General features: G+C 41.0%; 2 protein-coding genes across 4 annotated transcripts; one reads left to right on the top strand and one right to left on the bottom strand.

Moving 5' to 3' along the window:
- The first annotated feature begins 76 nt into the window (after positions 1–76).
- On the top strand, positions 77–3,177 carry ccsapb (centriole, cilia and spindle-associated protein b). 2 transcript variants are annotated; one of them, XM_014210246.2, is made up of 4 exons: positions 77–787; positions 1,454–1,810; positions 2,163–2,437; positions 2,667–3,176. In XM_014210246.2, exons 1-4 carry the CDS (start codon positions 715–717, stop codon positions 2,835–2,837), a joined length of 876 nt encoding a protein of 291 aa, XP_014065721.1. In that variant the 5' UTR covers positions 77–714; the 3' UTR covers positions 2,838–3,176. The 2 variants fall into 2 exon arrangements, with proteins under 2 accessions (XP_014065721.1, XP_014065730.1); XM_014210255.2 differs by lacking the exon at positions 77–787 and having other exon boundaries at positions 824–1,810; positions 2,667–3,177.
- Positions 3,178–10,336: 7,159 nt separating this feature from the next.
- Positions 10,337–18,286, bottom strand: LOC106610715 (ras-related protein Rab-4A). Of its 2 annotated transcripts, XM_014210224.2 has the most exons (8): positions 18,089–18,286; positions 17,485–17,565; positions 17,195–17,309; positions 16,689–16,751; positions 14,743–14,897; positions 13,714–13,809; positions 13,425–13,569; positions 10,337–12,198 (listed from the first exon to the last, which is right to left on the bottom strand). In XM_014210224.2, the coding sequence occupies exons 1-7, from the start codon at positions 18,102–18,104 to the stop codon at positions 13,454–13,456; spliced, it is 642 nt and encodes a 213-aa protein (XP_014065699.1). In that variant the 5' UTR covers positions 18,105–18,286; the 3' UTR covers positions 10,337–12,198; positions 13,425–13,453. The 2 variants fall into 2 exon arrangements, with proteins under 2 accessions (XP_014065699.1, XP_045580581.1); XM_045724625.1 differs by lacking the exon at positions 18,089–18,286 and having other exon boundaries at positions 17,485–17,974.
- Between the last annotated feature and the right edge of the window lie 5,681 nt (positions 18,287–23,967).

The following is a 23,967-nucleotide window of genomic DNA, read 5'->3' as shown; positions in this document are numbered from 1 at the left end:
ACATTAATTGTTATCAAATTTCACACATTCGGACGTTTACGCACGCAATAAAACTGCATGCAAACTGACTTGAGTGGAGTCTAAACTGACTTGCGTGGAGTCTAAGAGATTTGACTCTTGATTTGGCTTGGAGAGAGTGAAAGGTGACTCTCGGCAATTCCTTCGCTTGAATGTGCTATGCTTGCTCCTTCCGGGCCTTGTACTTTCAACTTCGCAGCAACACAGATTTGACACTAATCTCATATTCCAAGGACATATTCTTCATTTAGAATACATGGGCAAATAATTGAACACAGTTTTAGAGCAAATCTCTCACACATTTCAAACTCTTCAAAGCGCCCGCCCCATCCATCCTTTTGAAAAGACAGGTAGGCCTACCCACGATTTTGACCAAACATTGCTCTAGCTATCTAGCACACTGATTGCAGGTTACTAATCAGTTGCTCATCAGGACCATGTTATAGTAGGGCTGGAGCAAAACCCTGCGCACCAACTCTCCGGAAGTTCTGCAGACATTAATTTTAGCGACAACATTCCTGTATTCTAGGCAACATTTACCACCTATTTAAAAGTATCTGATCAGACTCATGTTATACCAAGTTACATTTGGTCTGTGCATTCTCACCCAATTGTCATATATTCGGCCACCTGTTGGGAGGAAATGGCATTGTAAATGGATCTCAACTACGGGCGGGGCTTAGACGTAGCCAGCCTATGATTACAGCACACGAAACACCATCTGTTGTGTTTTGCTTCCGTGAAATCCGAGCCAGTAAATCTATATGCTGTAAGTATAATACATTAGAATGTTCAAACCTACGATTTGCAATACATTTTCAGACATTCAATAGTTCTGTGCAGAATCAAATCGCATAGGCTAAAGCGTGCATAATCTAGTTATCTTGCACATTTTGCATTCGTTGCAGTGTAAACTACATTACCTACATTATAAAGTCGTTTGATTTTCCTACTTAGTGTATTCTGACAATAGAATATGGAGATGGATATGCTATTATCAGCTTAATCTTACAATAATAATCATGTCATACCAGTTTAATAATACATTAAATAGTGAGTGCAATGCAATAACGATTACATTACAACAAGCTTTATGGCTGATTGACTATAGCTTCAAATAAGAATTAATGATAAAAAACACACATTTCTCTACACTGAAAATATTATGGCATAAAATCTAGAAGAGTCGTTTGAAGAACGTCCTCTGTATGAAGACGTTTTTTGAGAGGGCGGGCGCGTCAACACAGCGTCACACCCCCACAGCTGTTCAGCCATTGGCGTCTTTTCTCTAGGATTCGTAGTCCCTATGTTTTGGTTTAAATGTCTGGCGCTGGATGAGTAGGCTAGGTATAGTCTGGTATTGCTCGCTACTATGTAACAGTTTTACAATGTAACAAGCGAGGAATTAATTCAAACACATTTTCTTTTTGATAAGGGTCTAACAAACGGAAATTAAGAATGGTTACAAAGAGGATCCGAACGGAGTATATGAAGAGATTCAAGGACCCGGAATGGGAAACCTACGCCAAGTGTTATGAGGAGATGATAAAGTACAGACTGACGAGAAGGCTTTTGGAACAAACTCATAATCCGTGGTTTTGGAACAGTGACAGTGACTCGGAATCCAGCAGGTCCACTCCTCAAAAGAATAAAGTTGAGCCATTGGTCCTAAAAGAAGAATCACAACGAGAACGTGAGAGAAAGATTCCACCTAAAGAACCATTGGAACAGAAGATCCCCATTTCAGAAGAATTGCAAGAAGTTGCTTATCCAGAGACCTCGCCACCCATTGGTAAACATTTTTAAGGTCAATGTTTACAGTTTTATTATTTCACGTATATATTTCAGATGTTTATGCAGATGGGAATTAGCTGTTAGCTAAATCTAGCAGCTAACAGCTACCAAAGACGCGTGTTGTTGTTGTACATGGTCCCTGCCTGGTCAAATAATGTTAAAATAAAACAAATAAATAATGAAACAATAGGACTCTCATACTGATAAGTTAACATGGAAAGATACAAAATATTTATCACAGCCTCTGTCTGTTAACTGTTTCTTCCTACAACACTTGCACATATTAAAAACTAAGGTATACAAAAAAAATTATTGAACTCATAAGTAAATCTTATCTCTTCTCTTCCTAGATGTACAGGGTGCTGTGGACAGAGGTTGTAGAGAGACAGAGGAAGTCAAGCTGGGACAAGGATTAATTGCCTCTGAGTCAGGGAAGAAGCCAGAGGCCCAAACTAAAGCCAAACAGTCCAGAAAGCCCCTCAGGGCATGGAGCCAGCTACGGAAGCCCAAAGAGACTGACAAGAAAAACAGACACCCATTTGCCCTGTATGGAGGGGGTGATAAGCCAGCTGAGATGGCTAGGAAGAAGACTCACAATGTGGGTCCAGCTGCATCAACCAAGGAGGTGATTACTCACTCAGCCAATGCAAATTCCAAAAGGTCTGTCAAGTGTTTAAGTGTAGTAGGTCAATGGGGCGGTTTCTCAGACCCAGATTAAGCCTAGTCCTGAACTAAAAAGAATGTTCAATTGAGAATCTCCGGTAACTGGCCCATAGTATTCCTTTACTTCATTTCACTAACTCTTGTGGTCCTCAGATCCACCAGTCTGCATTAACTCTTGTTGTGGTCCTCAGATCCACCAGTCTGCATTACGGGCCAAAACCAGACGGGAGGTTGAGAAGCAGGTGCAGAAAGTGGACAAGTGGAGAGTGCGGTCTGCAGAGCTGGAGAAAGTGACCATGACCAAACCTGACTTTGACCCCTGGATGACAGAGTACATGCGCTGCTTTTCTGCCAGGTGCTGATGGATATAGAGTGCAATACTTGTGATAAACATAGGATGGGGAATATGGTATTTGTTATCAAATAGAAAACATCAAGAATTATTTTGTTTCCAAAGTTTGCATTCACCATGCTTTTCTCACAGCTTTTAAAACGTTTTAATGTTCATACAGTACAGTCGTGGCCAAAAGTTTTGAGAATGACCCAAATATTAATTTTCACAGTCTGCTGCCTCAGTTTGTATGATGGCAATTTGCATATACTCCAGAATGTTATGAAGAGTGATCAGATGAATTGCAATTAATTGCAAAGTCCCTCTTTGCCATGCAAATGAACTGAATCCCCCAAAAACATTTCCACTGCATTTCAGCCCTGCCACAAAAGGACCAGCTGACATCATGTCAGTGATTCTCTCGTTAACACAGGTATGAGTGTTGACAAGGACAAGGCTGGAGATCACTCTGTCATGCTGATTGAGTTCGAATAACAGACTGGAAGCTTCAAAAGGAGGGTGGTGCTTGGAATCATTCTTCTTCCTCTGTCAACGATGGTTACCTGCAAGGAAACACGTGCAGTCATTATTGCTTTGCACAAAAAGGGCTTCACAGGCAACGATATTGCTGCCAGTAAGATTGTACCTAAATCAACTATTTATCGGATCATCAAGAACTTCAAGGAGAGTGGTTCAATTGTTGTGAAGAAGGCTTCAAGGCGCCCAAGAAAGTCCAGCAAGTGCCAGGACCATCTCCTAAAGTTGATTCAGCTGCGTGATCGGGGCACCACCAGTACAGACCTTGCTCAGGAATGGCAGCAGGCAGGTGTGAGGGCATCTGCACACACAGTGAGGCAAAGACTTTTGGAGGATGGCCTGGTGTCAAGAAGGGCAGCAAAGAAGCCACTTCTCTCCAGGAAAAACATCAGGGACAGACTGATATTCTGCAAAAGGTACAGGGATTGGACTGCTGAGGACTGGGGTAAAGTCATTTTCTCTGATGAATCCCCTTTCCAATTGTTTGGGGCATCCGGAAAAAAGCTTGTCCGGAGAAGACAAGGTGAGCGCTACCATCAGTCCTGTGTCATGCCAACAGTAAAGCATCCTGAGACCATTCATGTGTGGGGTTGCTTCTCAGCCAAGGGAGTGGGCTCACTCACAATTTTGTCTAAGAACTCAGCCATGAATAAAGAATGGTACCAACACATCCTCCGAGAGCAACTTCTCTCAACTTTCCAGGAACAGTTTGGTGACGAACAATGCCTTTTCCAGCATGATGGAGCACCTTGCCATAAGGCAAAAGTGATAACTAAGTGGCTCGGGGAACAAAGCATCAATATTTTGGGTCCATGGCCAGGAAACTCCTCAGACCTTAATCCCATTGAGAATTTGGGGTCAATCCTCAAGAGGCGGGTGGACAAACAAAAACCCACAAATTCTGACAAACTCAAAGCATTGATTATGCAAGAATGGGCTGGTATCAGTCAGGATGTGGCCCAGAAATTAATTGACAGCATGCCAGGGCGGATTGCAGAGGTCTTGAAAAACAAGGGTCAACATTGCAAATATTGACTCTGCATCAACTTCATGTAATTGTCAATAAAAGCCTTTTACACTTATGAAATGCATGTAATTATACTTCAGTATTCCATAGTAACATCTGACAAAAATATCTAAAGTCACTGAAGCAGCAAACTTTGTGAAAATTAATATTTGTGTCATTCTCAAAACTTGACTGTACACCAGTAAAACACCAGTTACTATTTTCTACATTGTAGAATAATAGTGAAGACTTCAAAACTGAAATAACACACATGGAATCATGTAGTAACCAAAAAAGTGTAAAACAAATCAAAATATATTTTATTTTTGAGATTCTTCAAAGTAGTCACCCGTTGCCTTGACAGCTTTGCACACTTGGCATTCTCTCAACCAGCTTCATGAGGTAGTTACTTGGAAGGCATTTAAATTAACAGGTGTACGTTCTTAAAAGTTCATTTGTGTAATTTCTTTCCTTCTTAATGCGTTTGAGCCAATCAGTTGTGTTGTGACTAGGTAGGGTTGCTATACAGAAGATAGCCCTATTTGGTAAAAGACCAAGTCCATATTATGTCAAGAACAGCTAAAATAAGCAAAGAGAAACGACAGTCCATCATTACTTTAAGACATGAAGGTCAGTCAATCTGGAACATTTCAAGAACTTTGAAAGTTTCTTCACGTAAAATCGCAAAAACCATCAAGCGCTCTGATGAAACTGGCTCTCACGAGGACCGCCACAGGAAAGGAAGACCCAGAATTACCTCTGTTGCAGAGGATATGTTCATTAGAGTTACCAGCCTCAGAAATTGCAGCCCAAATAAATGCTTCCCAGAGTTCAAGTAAGACATCAACATCATGTGTTCAGAGGAGAATGCGTGAATCAGGCCTTCATGGTCAAATTGCTGCAAAGAAACCACTATTAAAGGACACCAATAAGAAGAAGAGACTTGTTTCTGCCAAGAAACACGAGCAATGGACATTAGACTGGTGGAAATCTGTCCTTTGGTCTGATGAGTCCAAATTTTAGATTTTTGGTTCCAACCGCTGTGTCTTTGTGAGACACAGTGTAGGTGACTGGATGATCTCTGCATGTTTGGTTCCTACCGTGAAGAATGGAGGAGGAGGTGTGATGGTGCTTTGCTGGTGACACTGCCAGTGATTTATTTAGAATTCAAGGCACACTTAACCAGCATGGCTACCACAGCATTCTGCAGCAATACACCATCCCATGTGGTTTGGGCTTAGTGGGACTATCATTTTCAACAGGACAATGACCCAACACACCTCCAGGCTGTGTATCACTCTGTCACTCTCACCAAGAAGGAGAGTGATGGAGTGCTGCATCAGATGACCTGGCCTCCACAATGACCCGACCTCAACCCAATTGAGATGGTTTGGGATGAGTTGGACCGCAGAGTGATGGAAAAGCAGCCAACAAGTGCTCAGCATATGTGGGAACTCATTCAAGACAGTTGGAAAACATTCCAGGTGAAGCTGGTTGAAAGAATGGCTTGATGACAGCTTTGCACACTCTTGGCAAATGGTGGCTACTTTGAAGAATCTGAAATATAAAATATATTATGATTTGTAAAAAAATAATTGGGTTACTACATAATTCCATATGTGTTATTTCATAGTTTTGATGTCTTCCCTATTATTCTACAATGTAGAAAATAGTACAAATAAAGAAGAACCCATGAATGAGTAGATGTGTCCAAACTTTTGACTGGTACTGTATATTCCTTAGTCCCTACAAAGTATTGCATCCAAATCATGCATTAACTTAATTCAAGTTTCACAACGGTCATGCACAAAATCCTCTGAATGATGGAATTATTTATCTTGCAGTAACAATGTGCAGTAAATAGTCCTCCGTTTGTGAAATCCCAATATCACCGTCCAAAGTTATTTATACACAGAATGACACTAGATAGTCCTGTTCTCAGCTTATTGCACCGCCAGGCCCCAGCCCCCAGCCAAGGGTTACTCTCAGGAGACATTAGGCTTAGGCGGTATACCGGGGTATTTTGAAATACAGACAGTAGGACTTTCAACACCATCTAGCAGAGGGCACGTGCTAGGCCACTTCTTATAACTAAAAGTTAACTATCTAACGTGCCAAATAAATTATTTCCAGCTCAGGACTCCAGCTATGCATTTGGTTTGCTGACCTGCAAGATCAAGCTTATTGGTTACAACTGAAACCATCAATTCCCTCCTGTATCAAGATTACTGCTGCCTAAATGAGCTTTTTGTGTTATTTTTTAAGTTTGGAAAGAAATAGCGCTCCTTGTGTGCACTGCAAGTAATACCGTATACCCCAGTATGGTACAGGAAGCGTGTGAAGGTATGAAAATCTGGACACCGCATAGATGTCATTGATAAAATCCTCCCAAAAGTGACCTCAATTGCACATTGACCTCAGTGACAACGTTCTGTACATACTGTAGATAATGAAGGTCAAAATTTAGTTTATGTGGATGTTCTCATGGTCTAATCTATTTTTTGGGTGGTTCAGTATTATGTTATGGTCTTCTGTTATCATATATTCATTTTATTTGTCAGTATTATGTTTTAACACCACAGGTTTTATTTCCATGTAAAAGACCATAAGACAACGTTTAGAACTAATTTGGATGAAATAATGAGCAATAAATAGATGCAATAAGTTGTAAATAACTAATATTATGTTTCAAATAGCTACAACAGGGCCAATGCTTTCGATTACAGTGATCATAACCACAGGATGCATGAAATGTAATAATCTACCAGCACCAGATAACAATTGATTCACTGATATCTGTGTGAGTAAGCTGCAGTACACAAAATGTCAATGTCGATGTTGTGAAGTATAGAACAATAACAATTTACTGCAGCCATTACATTGAGGTCTTGATTTACTCAAAGCTTTGGGACATCTTCCTGTCCGTATAATGACTTGTCGGTGCTAAAGTGAATATGTTTATGTGAGGCTACATTACTTGGAATAAAGCCAGTAGGACTAGTGAGTCTAGATCACAGACAACCTGTAAGGAGGGAGCTAATGTCCAGCTCCAGCAGATTAAAAATGGCACCACTATTTTCTTTTTTTAGTGTTATTTTGTATGATCAAACTTAAATGTTTACGCTTTTACACATTTAATGGTACCGATACTGAGATCAGATTGCATTTTGATATTGTGTGCTATGCCTAAAATAATGAATAAACCACTTTTTTTACTGAATTGTTTGACTTGGAAAACATCCACCAGAAAATATTTATTACAGTAATGAGATTGAAAGGCATATTTCACCTGGATACTCATCAATTTATCAGCACAACCACAAATATGCCTCAAATTATATCTGTTGGAATGTCAATTAACAAAAATATGGACAATGCCATCCATTACTATGCTCATGTGTTACATTAAGGGGACAAGAGGGAAGGTGGGGAGAGGACATACCATCATGTAGTAGTGATGGGCATTTCCTGTACTGTCACTGGCAGTGCCTTCTCTCATGATGAATGTCATAATCTTCAAAAACTAGTAGATCGGTTCTACCCTGAGGGGGAGGGGGGAATCAGTTGATTTTCATGTCATTCATCTCAATACAATAGTGGCATTGCAGGTTGTCATTTCTGCAGTCACGTCGAGCCTGGAGAAGTGTTACATGCCTCTGGAACCATATTAACATATAGCGATCTTGCTCCATTAAACGGTCAATCTAAGCAGAGACACAATGACATTCTGGAGCCTGCCATTTCACACAGGGAACTGAAAAGTCCCGATATGCATTGGGAAAATGATCATTGAATGAAATGACTGGCGTCAATATTTGGTGCAAGGTGTCAAAAGGTAAGTAGATCACTGTGCATTAGCTCCCTGTCTGTGAGCCAGCTTATCCACCTATGTAATAACAAAACCTGCACAAAGTCCATAACTATACGATTACACAGCTATTACTAATTAGACTGTTACTATAGTTTTATTAAATCAAATCAAATTTTATTTGTCACATACACATGGTTAGCAGATGTTGGGGCGGCAGATAGCCTAGTGGTTAGAGCGTTGGACTAGTAACCGGAAGGCTGCAAGATCGAATCCCTGAGCTGCCCCTGAAAAAGGCAGTTAACCCACTGTTCCTAGGCCGTCATTGAAAATAAGAATTTGTTCTTAACTGACTTGCCTAGTTAAATAAATAAAAATAAAGATGTTAATGCGAGTGTAGTGAAATGCTTGTGCTTCTAGTTCCGACCATGCAGTAATATCTAACAAGTAATCTAACAATTTCACAACAACTACCTTTTACACACAAGTGTAAAGGAATGAATAAGAATATGTACATATAAATATATGGATGAGTTATGGCCGAATGGCATAGGCAAGATGCAGTAGATGGTATAGAGTACACTATATACATATGAGATGAGTAATTTAGGGTATGTAAACATTATATAAAGTGGTATTGTTTCCAATTTTTTATTATTAAAGTGGCTAGAGATTTGAGACAGCAGTCACTCAATGTTAGTGATGGCTGTTTAACAGTCTACTGGCCTTGAGATAGAAGCTGTTTTTCAGTCTCTCGGTCCCCGCTTTGATGCACCTGTACTGACCTCGCCTTCTGGATGATAGCGGGGTGAACAGGCAGTGGCTCGGGTGGTTATTGTCCTTGATGATCTACACAGGTAGACTTACTATAACATTCTACCTGTAATTAATTACTATAGTAAGTGTTATTACACAGGTCGAATGTGTATAGTAAGTGTTATAACACAGGTAGAATGTGTATAGTAAGTGTTATTACACATGTAGAATATTACTATAAGTGTTATTATACAGGAAGAATATTACTTTAGTAATTAGTGTTATTACACAGGTATAATATTACTATAGTAATTAGTGTTATTACACAGGTAGAATATTACTACAGTAATTAGTGTTATTACCCAGGTAGAATATTACTATATATAGGAAGTGTTATTATACAGGTAGAATATTACTTTAGTAACTAGTGTTATTACACAGGTAGAACATTACTATAGTAATTAGTGTTATTACATGGGTAGAATATTTCTGTAGTAATTAGTGTTATTACACAGGTAGTATATTACTATAGTAATTAGTGTTATTACACAGGTAGAATATTACTATAGTAATTAGTGTTATTACACGGGTAGAATATTTCTGTAGTAATTAGTGTTATTACACAGGTAGTATATTACTATAGTAATTAGTGTTATTACACAGGTAGAATATTACTATAGTAATTCGTGTTATTACACAGGTAGAATATTACTATAGGAAGTGTTATTACACAGGTAGAATGTTACTATTGTAATTAGTGTTATTACACGGGTAGAATATTACTGTAGTAATTAGTGTTATTACACAGGTAGAATATTACTATAGTAATTCGTGTTAATACACAGGTAGAATATTACTATAGGAAGTGTTATTACACAGGTAGAATGTTACTACTGTAATTAGTGTTATTACACAGGTATAATATTTCTATAGTAATTAGTGTTATTACACAGGTAGAATATTACTATAGTAATTAGTGTTATTACACAGGTAGAATATTACTATAGTAATTAGTGTTATTACACAGGTATAATATTTCTATAGTAATTAGTGTTATTACACAGGTAGAATATTTCTATAGTAATTAGTGTTATTACACAGGTAGAATATTACTATAGGAAGTGTTATTACACAGGTAGAATGTTACTATAGTAATTAGTGTTATTAAACAGGTAGAATATTACTATAGGAAGTGTTATTACACAGGTAGAATATTACTATAGGAAGTGTTATTACACAGGTAGAATTTTACTATAGTAATTTGTGTTATTACACAGGTAGAATTTTACTATAGTAATTAGTGTTGCACAGGTAGACTTACTATAGTAATTACAAGTAGAACAGCAACTTCATTTGTAGTGTTACCAAGTATTCAAAAATGGATATTACAGACACACTTAATAAAGTAAGAGGAGTCACCTTGTCACAATTTATACAATTTTGTTATACTTTATTTAAAAAAAAAGAGTAGCTATATTATTGAGAATACATTTTAAAAAGCATGAGTCATAACAATTAGGGAAAACAACTAATAATATCAACACAAAGAACATGACAAACGGGTCAATGAAACCAGCAGGCGTCAGACAGTGCTGATTGATAATTCTCACCGTAACATGACAAACAACAGGTCGATGAAACCAGCAGGCGTGAGACAGTGCTGATTGATAATTCTCACCGTAACATGACAAACAACAGGTCGATGAAACCAGCAGGCGTGAGACAGTGCTGATTGATAATTCTCACCGTAACATGACAAACAACAGGTCGATGAAACCAGCAGGCGTGAGACAGTGCTGATTGATAATTCTCACCGTAACATGACAAACAACAGGTCGATGAAACCAGCAGGCGTGAGACAGTGCTGATTGATAATTCTCACCGTAACACGACAAACAACAGGTCGATGAAACCAGCAGGCGTGAGACAGTGCTGATTGATAATTCTCACTGTAACATGACAAACAACAGGTCGATGAAACCAGCAGGCGTGAGCCAGTGCTGATTGATAATTCTCACCGTAACATGACAAACAACAGGTCGATGAAACCAGCAGGCGTGAGACAGTGCTGATTGATAATTCTCACCGTAACATGACAAACAACAGGTCGATGAAACCAGCAGGCGTGAGACAGTGCTGATTGATAATTCTCACCGTAACACGACAAACAACAGGTCGATGAAACCAGCAGGCGTGAGACAGTGCTGATTGATAATTCTCACCGTAACATGACAAACAACAGGTCGATGAAACCAGCAGGCGTGAGCCAGTGCTGATTGATAATTCTCACCGTAACATGACAAACAACAGGTCGATGAAACCAGCAGGCGTGAGACAGTGCTGATTGATAATTCTCACCGTAACATGACAAACAACAGGTCGATGAAACCAGCAGGCGTGAGACAGTGCTGATTGATAATTCTCACCGTAACATGACAAACAACAGGTCGATGAAACCAGCAGGCGTGAGACAGTGCTGATTGATAATTCTCACCGTAACATGACAAACAACAGGTCGATGAAACCAGCAGGCGTGAGACAGTGCTGATTGATAATTCTCACCGTAACATGACAAACAACAGGTCGATGAAACCAGCAGGCGTCAGACAGTGCTGATTGATAATTCTCACCGTAACATGACAAACAACAGGTCGATGAAACCAGCAGGCGTGAGACAGTGCTGATTGATAATTCTCACCGTAACATGAAAGGAAAATGTGATGTCATAATTGATAGATTATTCTTCAGCTAATAATGAAATACTGTGATATTCAGTCCATAAAACATGCTTTGAGGTACTTAAATTATCTATTCTTTATACAGATAGTACTGTACATAATGCAAGATGCTGTTGGTAGGGATAGGGCAGCAGTACAGGGGTGTAAGTAAAATGCCAGGGCCGTAATCATTTAGCGTCTCTGATTAAGTGTGCTGATCGAGGATCAGGTCCCCTTGTCCATGTTGTCTTATTCATTATGATCTAAGAGGAAAAATAAATAATATCAGCACTCCAACTGAGAGACGCAGTATGAATACGGCCTAGATGATTGAAGGGCTTGGTCCACTCTTAGAGGAGATTGGAACATGGGCATCTCTGCCTGTGTCTGAGGGGTCCAGGAACAAGCTCAGCATTCCAGATTGGGGCCAAAAATCCGGGACTCTCTATGGATCACTGATGGAACATCCGGAAGTTGGGAAGTTAGAAGGTCAGGGAAGAGTCGCTCCGCCATGATGAGCCCTGTATCATGTTCCCTACATCTGTCATCTGAGTCTTCACCAACCTGCCTGGAAACAAGGACAGAGAGCTTTGAATCCAATACACACCCAGGCACACAGGGATCTTGTAAATTAGCCCCTTTAGCCAAGACACCTCTGTGTCAATGTGCAATCAACAGAGTTACAATTCATTACAACTGTGGGCTGGCAATATTTGGCAGTTACTCAACTCTACGCTCTGTAATTAACAAGCTAATTGATGATTCCTGTCTGCAGACATTGTACCCCTCTATTTATGCCTGGCATTTTTTGTGAAACACTACAACACCCAAATAAGGCACTTCAGAGAGCCTTGACCCAACAGGAGTCAGGAGAATCTCGGGTTAAATATATATCTGCCCAGAGGGAACACTGTATCAACCCCAGTTGTGTGAAGCCGCATCCAGACAGCTTCTTAGTAGGGAGGCTCGTCATTCTCATGACCTTTACCCTCCCCTCTACCAAAAGAGGTAGAGTCGATTTGGGTGGCTATGGTTCGGTATCACTGACACATTAGCCACTTGGGAGCTGGAGGACCGAAATAGATAGATGGCTCCTCCCTCTGTGAGATACCTAAAAACAGCCCCCTGGCCTCAATCCAACCCCCCATTACCACGGGGGGCGACACAGTACCATAAAGAGACTCTAGACTTAAGGAGTTACATTTGGGACACAGACTTACACTTAGCCCTGGAGTAGTTTTAGAGATCACCTTGGAGCAACAGAAAATAAAACATTGCAAAGCATTCAGGGAAACCATTTGAAAAGAACATGTATCAGCATTCTGATGATGTTTTATTTTATTTGAGTTCTGATTCCCATTTTAATGTACGGACAGATACAGAGAGGGGTACATGAAGGGGTACATGAAGTAGTTAAGGGCTCGAACACGTCTCCGAGGGGGCATGTGATGAGCTTGAATTAACAGACGAAACTGACAACAATAATGGCGATCAAACTAGCAGTGTTTCAGCATTTGGTGAATTATGGACCAATCTTTAAAGCTCATGGATTTGCATCTCAAAATGCTCCATGCATTGAAACAGCCTAAACTGTGAAATAGAGAAGACTTTTGAATGGCCTCTTATATAACATGTGAAAAGCAACATCTACGATTACAACTTTATCTGTGCCTGCTATTTTGAGAGGCGGCAGTTTGGATGTCACTAAACTGAGCTATTAATTGAGTTACTAGTGTAATAATGCCAGGGCAAGTCCCAGACCAGAATCCTTTGCAATAGGCAGCAGTCTCTCACCTTGGATCTGGGCACACTGAGCTTGTTCACTAACAGCCACATTCCTGGGCGCTCTCGGCCTGTCCCCTGCGAGGGGAGCGCAGCTGTCGCAGCGCCGCGTCTCCGTACTGGATCCCTGATCCCATCCGCTCCGGGTCCAACTCTCCTGGAAGAGAGAGACAGAGAGAGATTCAAAGAGGGAGAGAGAGGAAGGTTGAAATAAATTCCCTGAGCTGAAACAGTTCAGCTGGTAAACTATGCTTTCATTGCTGTTGGTTAAGGCGAGAAGACACTGATAGCCGAGAGATACCCGACTCTATCTTGTTGAGAATTTTCCTAGCACACTGCACAAAGGCCTCTTCCACGTTCTCCCCTGTCAGAGCACTGGTCTCCAGAAACATCAGCTCTGAAACAGACAAGACAGCGGGACACAATATTAACATTGACTATCCTTGATGGATATGAAACCCAGTGCTCTATTCAATAAGTAAAGCTGAAGTGATACAGAATGCACAATGGAAATTTAAAAGGTAATTTCTGATTCAAATCAAATGTTATTTGTCATGTGCTCCAAATACAACAGGTGTAGACCTTACAGTGAAATGCTTACTTAAAAGCCCTTAATCAACAATGCAGTTTTAAGAAAAATAAGTGTAAGTAAAAACTAGATGAGTAAAATTTTTTAAATGTAAGTAACAAATAATTAAAGAGCAGCAGTAAAACAACAATAGCGAGGCTATATACAGGGGGTACCGGTACAGAACCAATGTGCGGGGGCACCGGTTTGTCGAGGTAATATGTAAATGCAGGTAGAGTTAAAGTGACTCTACCTGGAGCGGACATAAGCAGTCTTTACCATGAATACAGTCACTGCTAATGCAGAAACATTGCCTTTAATTTCAATCACGCTGCAACACTGAACTGCTGTGATACGGATTGAATAGAGCCCTAAATCTGCCTTTAGCTGTGGAGGACATGAAACTGCCAAGGTTCTGTGTGTACTAGTTCACACAGTGTTGTCCTACAGTGACCTCTAGTGGGGGATGGAAAACACTCAAATTAGGATCTTATGGTAATTGCTTCACCTTGGCGTCTGTGAAATTCCAAGACGTTCAGGTCTACAGCAGTGTCTAGAGGGTAGGAGCTACCTTTTTGGGTGATATGTGTCAAGCGTTTTAGAGTAGGAGTGCTGATCTAGGATCAGCTTACCTTTCTTGAACACCATAAATAAAATGACAGAGAATACCTGCTCCTAAATCAGCACTCCCAGTCAGACGCTTGATACATACAGCCGTTGGATTTCAGTGTTAAGAGGGATCATCATTCATACTAAACGCACCATTTTCCTGAGCAAAGCGAGACGCCTCCAGGAAGGTGACCTCCCGGTCTGCGTCCAAGTCCTTCTTGTTACCACACAGGATGATGACAATATTTTGGCTGGCCAGCATCCTGGCGTCTGTCAGCCAGTTGGTCAGGGCGTTGTAGGTTTCCCGGCTGAGGACGATGAGGTCAGATAGATCAAATAGATTGAGAGGACGAGAGCAGTGAAGACACAGATGAGATGGTTCTGTTTACATGAATCAAATTTGACTTTAGAAAGGTTAGAGCAGTGTTTTCCAAAAAAGATGACAGGAGCCAATGTGCTACCAATGAGTCATATATCTAAACTCAGCAAAAAAATAAACATCCCTTTTTCAGGACCCTATCTTTCAAAGATACTTGGAATTTTATGAATTAACTTCACAGATCTTCATTGTAAAGGGTTTAAACACGGTTTCCATGCTTGTTCAATGAACCATGAACAATTAATGAACATGCACCTGTGGAACGGTGGTTAAGACACTAACAGCTTACAGACGGTAGGCAAATAAGGTCACAGTTATTAAAACTTAGGACACAAAAGAGGCCTTTCTAATGACTGAAAAACACCAAAAGAAAGATGCCCAGGGTCCCTGCTCATCTGCGTGAACGTGCTTAGGCATCCTGCAAGAAGGCATGAGGACTGCAAATGTGGCCAGGGAAATAAATTGCAATGTCCATACTGTGAGACGCCTAAGACAGTGCTACAAGGAGACAGGACAGACAGCTGATCGTCCTCGCAGTGGCAGACCACGTGTAACAACACCTGCACAGGAGCGGTACATCCGAACATCACACCTGCAGGACAGGTACAGGATGGCAAGACCAGGAACGCACAATCCCTCCATCAGTGCTCAGACTGTCCGCAATAGGCTGAGCGAGGCTGGATTGAGGGCTTGTAGGCCTGTTGTAAGGCAGGTCCTCACCAGACATCACCGGCAACAACATCGCCTATGGGCACAAACCCACCGTCGCTGGACCAGACAAGACTGGCAGAAAGTGCTCTTCACTGACGAGTCGTGGTTGTCTCACCGGGGGTGTTGGTCAGATTTGTGTTTATTGTTGAAGGAATGAGCGTTACACCGAGGCCTGTAAACTGGAGCGGGATCGATTTGGAGGTGAAGGGTCCGTCATGGTCTAGGGCGGTGTGTCACAGCATCATCAGACTGAGCTTGTTGTCATTGCAGGCAATCTCAACGCTGTGTGTTACAGGAAAGGCATCCTCCTCCCTCATGTGGTACCCTTCCTGCAGGCTCATCCTGACATGACCCTCCAGCATGACAATGCCACCAGCCATACTGCTCGTTCTGTGCGTGATTTCCTGCAAGACAGGAATGTCAGTGTTCTGCCATGGCCAGCAAAGAGCCCGGATCTCAATCCCATTGAGCACGTCTGGGACCTGTTGGATCGGAGGGTGAGGACTAGGGCCATTTCCCCCTAGAAAAGTCTGGGAACTTGTAGGTGCCTTGATGGAAGAGTGGGGTAACATCTCACAGCAAGAACTGACAAATCGGGTGCAGTCCACGAGGAGGAGATGCACTGCAGTACTTAATGCAGCTGGTGGCACACCAGATACTGACTGTTACTTTTTATTTTGACCCCCCCTTTGTTCAGGGACACATTATTCAATTTCTTTTAGTCACATGTCTGTGGAACTTGTTCAGTTTATGTCTCAGTTGTTGAATCTTGTTATGTTCATACAAATATATACACGTGAAGATTGCTGAAAATAAACGCAGTTGACAGTGACAGGATGTTTATTTTTTTGCTGAATTTAGGTCCCCTAGAGTCGTGCTCACGTACTAAATTCAATATGTCGTTTTAGAAACATTTGTTGTTTATTCACAAAGATGGATGACAGCTCCAAAACAGCATACTCCTTGAAGGTAACCCATAATAAAGCATGTATTATTTCTCCTCACTTACCTGGTGATGTCATACACAAGCAGCGCTCCTGCAGCGCCTCTGTAGTAACTCCGCGTCACAGATCTGGGAGAGAATAGCAATTGTAACATCACTTTGAAATACATCATTGTACCAACTGGGACATTTTACCCATCAGAACTACATTTATTAAATTGACATTATCCATCTCCTACTCCAAATACAGCTAGCTATACATAACAGCATTTAGTGCTGTCCTCCAAAGATGATCTGGTGCCACAAGACAAAATCCTACATGGTGCTCAGTAGTAGTGCTTCAGAATTTTAGCTGCACTCCACATTAGTAACTCCCCGACATCAGCATTTTAGCTGCGCTAAAATAGATAATGGCCATATCGGCCATTATTTATTCCCTTACTGTTCTAAGGATCTGGCACCAGTTCTCTAATGATCGGCTGGAGATGAAACGGTCCAAGCTGGTTTGAATAAAATGTCTGATGTCCTGCCACAGTATGAGTAGGTATGTGAAATGCTGTCTTGTATCATACCTGAATCTCTCTTGTCCTGCAGTGTCCCAGATTTGGAGTTTGACATATTTGTTCCCCACATTGATTATCTTTGAGCCAAACTCCACTCCGATGGTGTGATTCGAATCGTCTTTGACTGCGATTTAAATTAAAACGTTTCATGTTAATATCACATAATTTGATCACAACATATTTATTGATTCAAAGCTCTTTTAACCTTAAAGTGTAGCTTGTACCTAAAATACATGTTATAGCTAGCTAGATAGGAAGTACATGTCAGTACAATCCAGGCATTGGACAGGAGGACTTACATCTCTTCTCAATAAACTGGTGAAGAAGACATGATTTTCCTGTTCCTGCATTCCCAATCACTAGGAATTTGAACAGGAAATCTAGAAGAGGGGAAACAAACTTAATTTTATTCATATTTCATATTCATTGTAATCATTAGATCATGCATATTCATTAGGCTAGTTGGATAGCTAGCTAGTTAACATGTGTACGCAAACAACGCATTTGCAATGCCAATCATCCAGCAGCACAGCACCTGGCTAATCAGCTTGCTATAACTAACGTTAGCTGAACTAACGCATTTTTTCCCCTTCATGTATAGCTAGCTACTTTTTCGCCGAAATGTAACGTTAGTTAATTAACGTTAGCTACTGTCGCTCTCTGAAATGTAGAGGATTGTCTAGATAAGACACCAATTAGCTAATGATGACATTTGACAGAGATGCAAGCTATCTAGCTAAAGCTATACCCCCATCAACGAGTAAACAGGAAACGCTAACGTTAGCTAGCTAGCGTAGGCTATTTGTTTTGATAGAGACATAACAATGACGTTACACCTGCTCCATCGTCGCCTCTGGATATCTATTGTAATGCGACCTTACAGTACTAGTGAAGATTTCCTACCGTATGTCTCAGACATGGCCAGGGTTGTGTTTTGTTAGCTAGGTAAAATAGTTATGTCCACTTGTTTTTCTTGAGGCAAAGCAGCTTCGAAATAAAAATAATAATTGAAGGAAAATCCCTAATGATATCTGTGAATCCTACTGGATTTCACTCTCACTTCCCGTAGAACGCTTTTTCAAAATAAAAGTTGCATCAATCAACATAAAAAATATCTATATATTATAGCAAGTACAGTTATGTTGAAAGACATTTCACTTAATGTATTACTATTTTAGAGGAATCGGATTAGGCTACTTTTGTATTACTTCTATTTCGAACACCCAGATCTATATTTTAATCTAGAATAGGTACATTTTCTTCAGAAAATGTGTGTGCTTTTTTCAACTATTACTATTGGCTTTAGATCTATTGTCTAGCTAGACATGTTGTTAGCATTTTGTCTTGATTAGAGCTAGCCTGGTCTCAGATCTGCTATCATTGTCAAGCCATACATGTTTGGCATGACAATGAGTGACAAAGCATCGGTATGATGGCACAAACAGACTGGCTTTCAACAATCTATTTGGTCTCATAGTTGGCCACGATCTTAAGTCTAGTTGGTCTGGATCTAGAGGTAGAGGCCAAGTAAGTTGGTCTATATACTGATATACTAAAGACTAGTTAGATGTCTAGTTGGTATGATTGGTATGATTTAGTTGGCCTAGACCTAAATCTATAATGAACTTAGATATTTAGCTTGTCTAGTCTCGGTCTGTGTTATAGTTAGATGTCTAGTTGAACCTATCCATAATAAAGGATAGCTATTTATTAAGATTGATCAGTACACAAAGAACCTGCTGCTTGCAGCTTCTCATAAGAAGAGAAGCTTGGTTGTAAACATGTTATACTGTAGAACAGGTTGTTTGTGGTCTAATATACCACGGCTGTAAGCCAATCAGTATTCAGGGCTCGGTGCCACACAGTTTATACTGTAGAACAGGTTGTTTGTTTATAGGTCATTTTCTTGTATGGTTTGCCCTATTCCTACAGAGTAAAGTACATGTACATTGAAGGTGAAATGCAAAGGCAATTACATAAATATTACTTCACAAGTTATACCTATCTAATGGTTCATGTATGATTGAATCAGATTGTTCATGAGCTTCTGTATAGACCTAGGCATATCGTTTGTCAGAATAAAATTGATACTGTCTAGCTTGGAAAATTACAGAAAATGATGTCATGCCTTTAGAAGCTTCTGATAGGCTAATTGACATCATTTGAGTCAATTGGAGGTGTACCTGTGGATGTATTTCAAGGCCTACCTTCAAACTCAGTGCCTCTTTGCTTGACATCATGGGAAAATCAAAAGAAATTAGCCAAGACCTCAGAAAATAAATTGTAGACCTCCAAAAGTCTGGTTCATCCTTGGGAGCAATTTCTAAATGCCTGAAGGTACCACATTCATCTGTACAAACAATAGTACGCAAGTATAAACACCATGGGACCACGCAGCCATCATACCGCTCAGGAAGGAGACGCGTTCAGCACCTTGTGAAGATGCTGGAGGAAACAGGTACAAAAGTATCTGTATCCACAGTACAATGAGTGCTATATCGACATAACCTGAAAGGCCGCTCAGCAAGGAAGAAGCCACTGCTCCAAAACCACCATAAAAAAGACAGACTATGGTTTGCAACTGCACATGGGGACAAAGAGTGTACTTTTTGGAAAAATGTCCTCTGGTCTGATGAAACAAAAATAGAACTGTTTGGCCATAATGACCATTGTTATGTTTGGAGGGAAAAGGGGGAGGCTTGCAAGCCGAAGAACACCAGACCAACTGTGAAGCACGGGGGTGGCAGCATCATGTTGTGGGGGTGCTTTGCTGCAGGAGGGACTGGTGCACTTCACAAAATAGATGGCATCATGAGGGAGGAAAATTATGTTGATATATTGAAGCAACATCTCAAGACATCAGTCAGGAAGTTAAAGCTTGGTCGCAATGGGTCTTCCAAATGGACAATGACCCCAAGCATACTTCCAAAGTTGTGGCAAAATGGCTCAAGGCCTTCACAAAGCCCTGACCTCAATCCTATAGAAAATGTGTGGGCAGAACTGAAAAAGCGTGTGCAAGTAAGGAGGCCTACAAACTTGACTCAGTTACACCAGCTCTGTCAGGAGGAACGGGCCAAAATTCACCCAACTTATTGTGGGAAGCTTGTGGAAGGCTACCAGAAACGTTTGACCCAAGTTAAACAATTTAAAGGCAATGCTACCAAATACTAATTGAGTGTATGTAAACTTCTGACCCACTGGGAATGTGATGAAAGAAATAAAAGCTGAAATAAATCACTCTATTATTCTGACATTTCACATTCTTAAAATAAAATGGTGATCCTAACTGATCTAAGACAGCGAATTTTTACAAGGAATTGTGAAAAACTTAGTTTAAATGTATTTGGCTAAGGTGTATGTAAACTTCCGACTTCAACTCTATATATAGTGGTATTTTAGCAGTAGACAGGGATAAAGATTTTGTTCAGGCGCCAGACAGGTATTAACCCTGCCGAAAAGAAAAGAGTAGGATAGAGCAACACTACCACACACACATCAGCACAAGAGACTGCCTACACTGTAGCCTGTTTGCCAGATAGCCAGTAGAGACAAAAAGACACCATATAGAAAACACACGTCACAGCACAGGGGTAACCCCACCAATAATACCTCATACAATAATAACGGCAGAGCAATTTAACGGCAACTTCATAGAAACAATTGACAAGAACGAACCCAGTAAACAACATTAGAGGATTGGCAATAATCGGTATTACCTCCCAGTGCCTCGCAGAGGGTATGAATGGGTGTGTGTGGGTGTTCATACACAAAACAAAGGCCTTAAAATGTCCAAAATCTTCTCGGCCATATGTCAATAGTACCACCCCACATCAATACAGTTCAAATAACAATACACAATAAACTTGCAAGCAACCTCCCTTTAACTGAAATGTCAACCCAAATACTTCTGGCAGGGCAATAATAGTCCAGCGACACTGAACATCAAAGGGAAGCGCATTGAAAGATGTAGTGATGGGTCGTTCGCGAACGAGTTGGCTCTAAGAGCATATCAGAAGAGCCGAATCTATTTATAAAAATAAATAAATAAGTTATGAATAATCAAAAGATTTAAATTAATAGAATTAACTAATTCAAAGAACAAAAAAATAAATTAAATAATATAGGCCTAAATGCTGAAGCGCACACATTCGTTCTGACTGTCTGCTCACAGCCTCACCTGTTGTTTCTGTCAATCAGACACGCAGTGTCAACCAATGAACCAAAGATGCACGAGGGAGGGTCGAGCCTTCTCACTCACAGTCACACTTAGCAGCCGAGGAGAGAGAGGAAGGACAGCTGTGAAAACAACAGATGGAAAATGAGTCGGAAGCACAGTAGCATTTGAATGCATTTTAATAATGTAGACAATGTTAGAGCACAGTGTAGAATTTGCCAAAACAAAATCTCATATAAAGCCGGTTCTACGCACAACCTACACCGGCATATACGAACTGCACCCAACTGTGAAGCTAGCTGTAGCGGAGCTTCGATAAACTAGCAGGCCTGCTAGTGATAGTGGTGGAGCCAGCACCTCCACATGTGGAGATAGCAAAACAAGGCCAAATTGATATTGCATTGACTAAAATGATTGCCACCGATTTCCAGACATTTTCTATCGTGGAGGACAAAGGTTTTAGAAATTATAACAATAGTCTAAATCCAATGTACACAAATCCAAGCAGGAAAACCCTTTCAAAATCACTTATTCCACAACTGTACCAGAGCACACAGGCTTAAGTGTGGGAAAGAGTCCCAAAAGCTAATGCAGTTTGCTTTACCACTGACTGCTGGACATCAAGGATAACCACTTCTTACATGTTGGTTACATGTCACTTCATTGAAGATTTTTCGACGTCTAGCTGTCTTCTGGACTGCTTTGAGTTCACCTCAGAGAACTTGGCAGAGGAACTGTTGAGAGTGGCCAGAGAATGGCAAGTAGATGGAAAAGTGGTCTGTTGTGTTAGCGACAAAGCAGCTAACATAACCAAAGCCATGAAAATGTTTATATGGACCCATCATCCATGTCTTGCCCACACAATCAACCTGATTGTAAGAAATGCTCTGAAGGTGATGAAGCCCACTGTGGACAAAGTGAAAGCAGCTGTGGAATATTTCCACAGGAGCACAGTAGGTGCTGAAAAACTAAAGTCTACACAACGCCAGATGGGGATGCCTGAGCTGAGGCCTAAACAAGACTGCACTACAAGGTGGAATTCAACATTTTATATGTTGAAGTGGTTTCTTGAGTCAAAGGATGCCATCATCTCTACCCTGGCCATTGTCAATGTACCTGTTGATGCTCTGACCCAAAAGGAATGGGAGGTGGTGGAGGAGGTGTGCAGAGTCCTGGAACCCTTTGAGCAGGTCACTGTGGAGATCAGTGGAGAGAAGTAGAGTAAGCAGTTTTTACTACATCATTATTTAATCCAGTATTATATATTGTTACGTTCCCCAGTTTCTGTGCTGTTTTGGGCTTGTATGTGTTTGTGTGTGTGTGTGTGTGTTTCAGGATGGCTTCCTGGATTCCAAGCAGCTGATTGGTCGGCCCCATTGCAGATTGGCGCTCTGACCCCGCCCTCTCGTCAGGGGATACAGCTGTCTGCAATTACCAACTCCTTCTACAGCTTGAAAAGCCAGTGTTCCTTTGTTAGGAGAGTGTCTTTGTATGTGCTGTGCTGGTTGTTGGTCTGGTAAATTTGTTGTAAAGTATTTTGTAGCCGGTCCTGCAGAGGTATGTGTTTGCCATAGTACCTAGTGTTTTTGGTTTATTCAAATTGTTCACTGAGTTTGATGACTTATTCTGTTTCATTTGTTCCCAGGGGTGAAGGGGAAGGCACCTTGGAAGTGTTTAGGCAAGAGGCCTGCGGGCATACATATACCCGTAGTATATACTCTGTCTATACACACTAGGTAAGACCTGAGTGGACCACCCCTGTATTGTGGTTAGCGCGCCAGGTGGCGTTAAGAATAGGTAAGTAGTGGGTAGGCAGGTAAGGTAGGAGAGGACTTAAAAAAAAAGCTTATTTTACCTTCTTTGGTTCCGTCCAGCCCCTTTTCCCCACATTTACCGTGTAATGGAAATAAATTCCCTGTTAAAGGTAATATTCTCTGCCTCTGTCATCCTTACCCGCACCTACAGTCCCATACCTCTTTCACTCCATGGGGAGTTGAGTTGTAGCAGGGTGTTGCGTTCCCTCTTCCAAAAGGCCTACGTAACATAATGGGGGCTCATCCGGGATCTTTAAACCCACCGGATCCCGCTGCTCTGAGCTCTCTGTGATTGAGGTGTGGTGGTAGGTTGAGTTAGGGTGACTTGTTTAGTTTGCGTATGTTCAATAGGCTGCTGTGTACCATGGCTGCCTCAGCCGTCTCCCAGTTTATTGAAGCGCCCTCTGTTGATCGGTTGGTGGGATTGCGTAAAGTAAGACCTTTGAGCTATAGCTGACCATTATGGACTCTTCGTCCCTGAGAAAGCCCTAAAGTCTGAGCTTTTGGTGCTAATCGGGGAGGGTTTAGTGAGAACGAATTTTCTAATTGAAAGGTAAGGAGAGGGAAATGGTCGGTGATCTGTAGCACTAATTCGAAAAGGTTTTTGGACACTAAATTCCATGGAGAATAAGAGACTTTCTCCCAGCTGCCCACTGCACTGAACATTGGAAACACTGTCACCACTGATAAATCTACGCTAATCGAATTTCAATAAGCATTTTTCTACGGCTGGCGATGCTTTACACCTGGCTATACCTACCCTGGCCAACATCTCAGCACCCCCTGCAGCAACT

Source organism: Salmo salar, chromosome ssa01, assembly GCF_905237065.1.
Source record: "Salmo salar chromosome ssa01, Ssal_v3.1, whole genome shotgun sequence".
NCBI classification, from domain to species: Eukaryota; Metazoa; Chordata; class Actinopteri; order Salmoniformes; family Salmonidae; genus Salmo; species Salmo salar.
The sequence above is the reverse complement of the archived record's forward strand: the minus strand, read 5'-3'. Positions and strand labels throughout refer to the sequence as shown.

What these genes read in the sequence shown, in the direction of transcription:
- ccsapb (XM_014210246.2), top strand. Translation starts at nt 715, where the DNA reads ATGATTACAGCACACGAAACACCATCTGTTGTGTTTTGCTTCCGTGAA. An exon ending in AGAGACCTCGCCACCCATTG is followed by an intron (nt 1,811 to 2,162) that starts GTAAACATTTTT and finishes TTCTCTTCCTAG; the next exon opens with ATGTACAGGGTGCTGTGGAC. An exon ending in CAGCTGCATCAACCAAGGAG is followed by an intron (nt 2,438 to 2,666) that starts GTGATTACTCAC and finishes TGTGGTCCTCAG; the next exon opens with ATCCACCAGTCTGCATTACG.
- LOC106610715 (XM_045724625.1), bottom strand. Translation starts at nt 17,599, where the DNA reads ATGAATAAAATTAAGTTTGTTTCCCCTCTTCTAGATTTCCTGTTCAAA. An exon ending in GCAGGACAAGAGAGATTCAG is followed by an intron (nt 16,752 to 17,194) that starts GTATGATACAAG and finishes ATTCTCTCCCAG; the next exon opens with ATCTGTGACGCGGAGTTACT. An exon ending in TCGCTTTGCTCAGGAAAATG is followed by an intron (nt 13,810 to 14,742) that starts GTGCGTTTAGTA and finishes TGTCTGTTTCAG; the next exon opens with AGCTGATGTTTCTGGAGACC.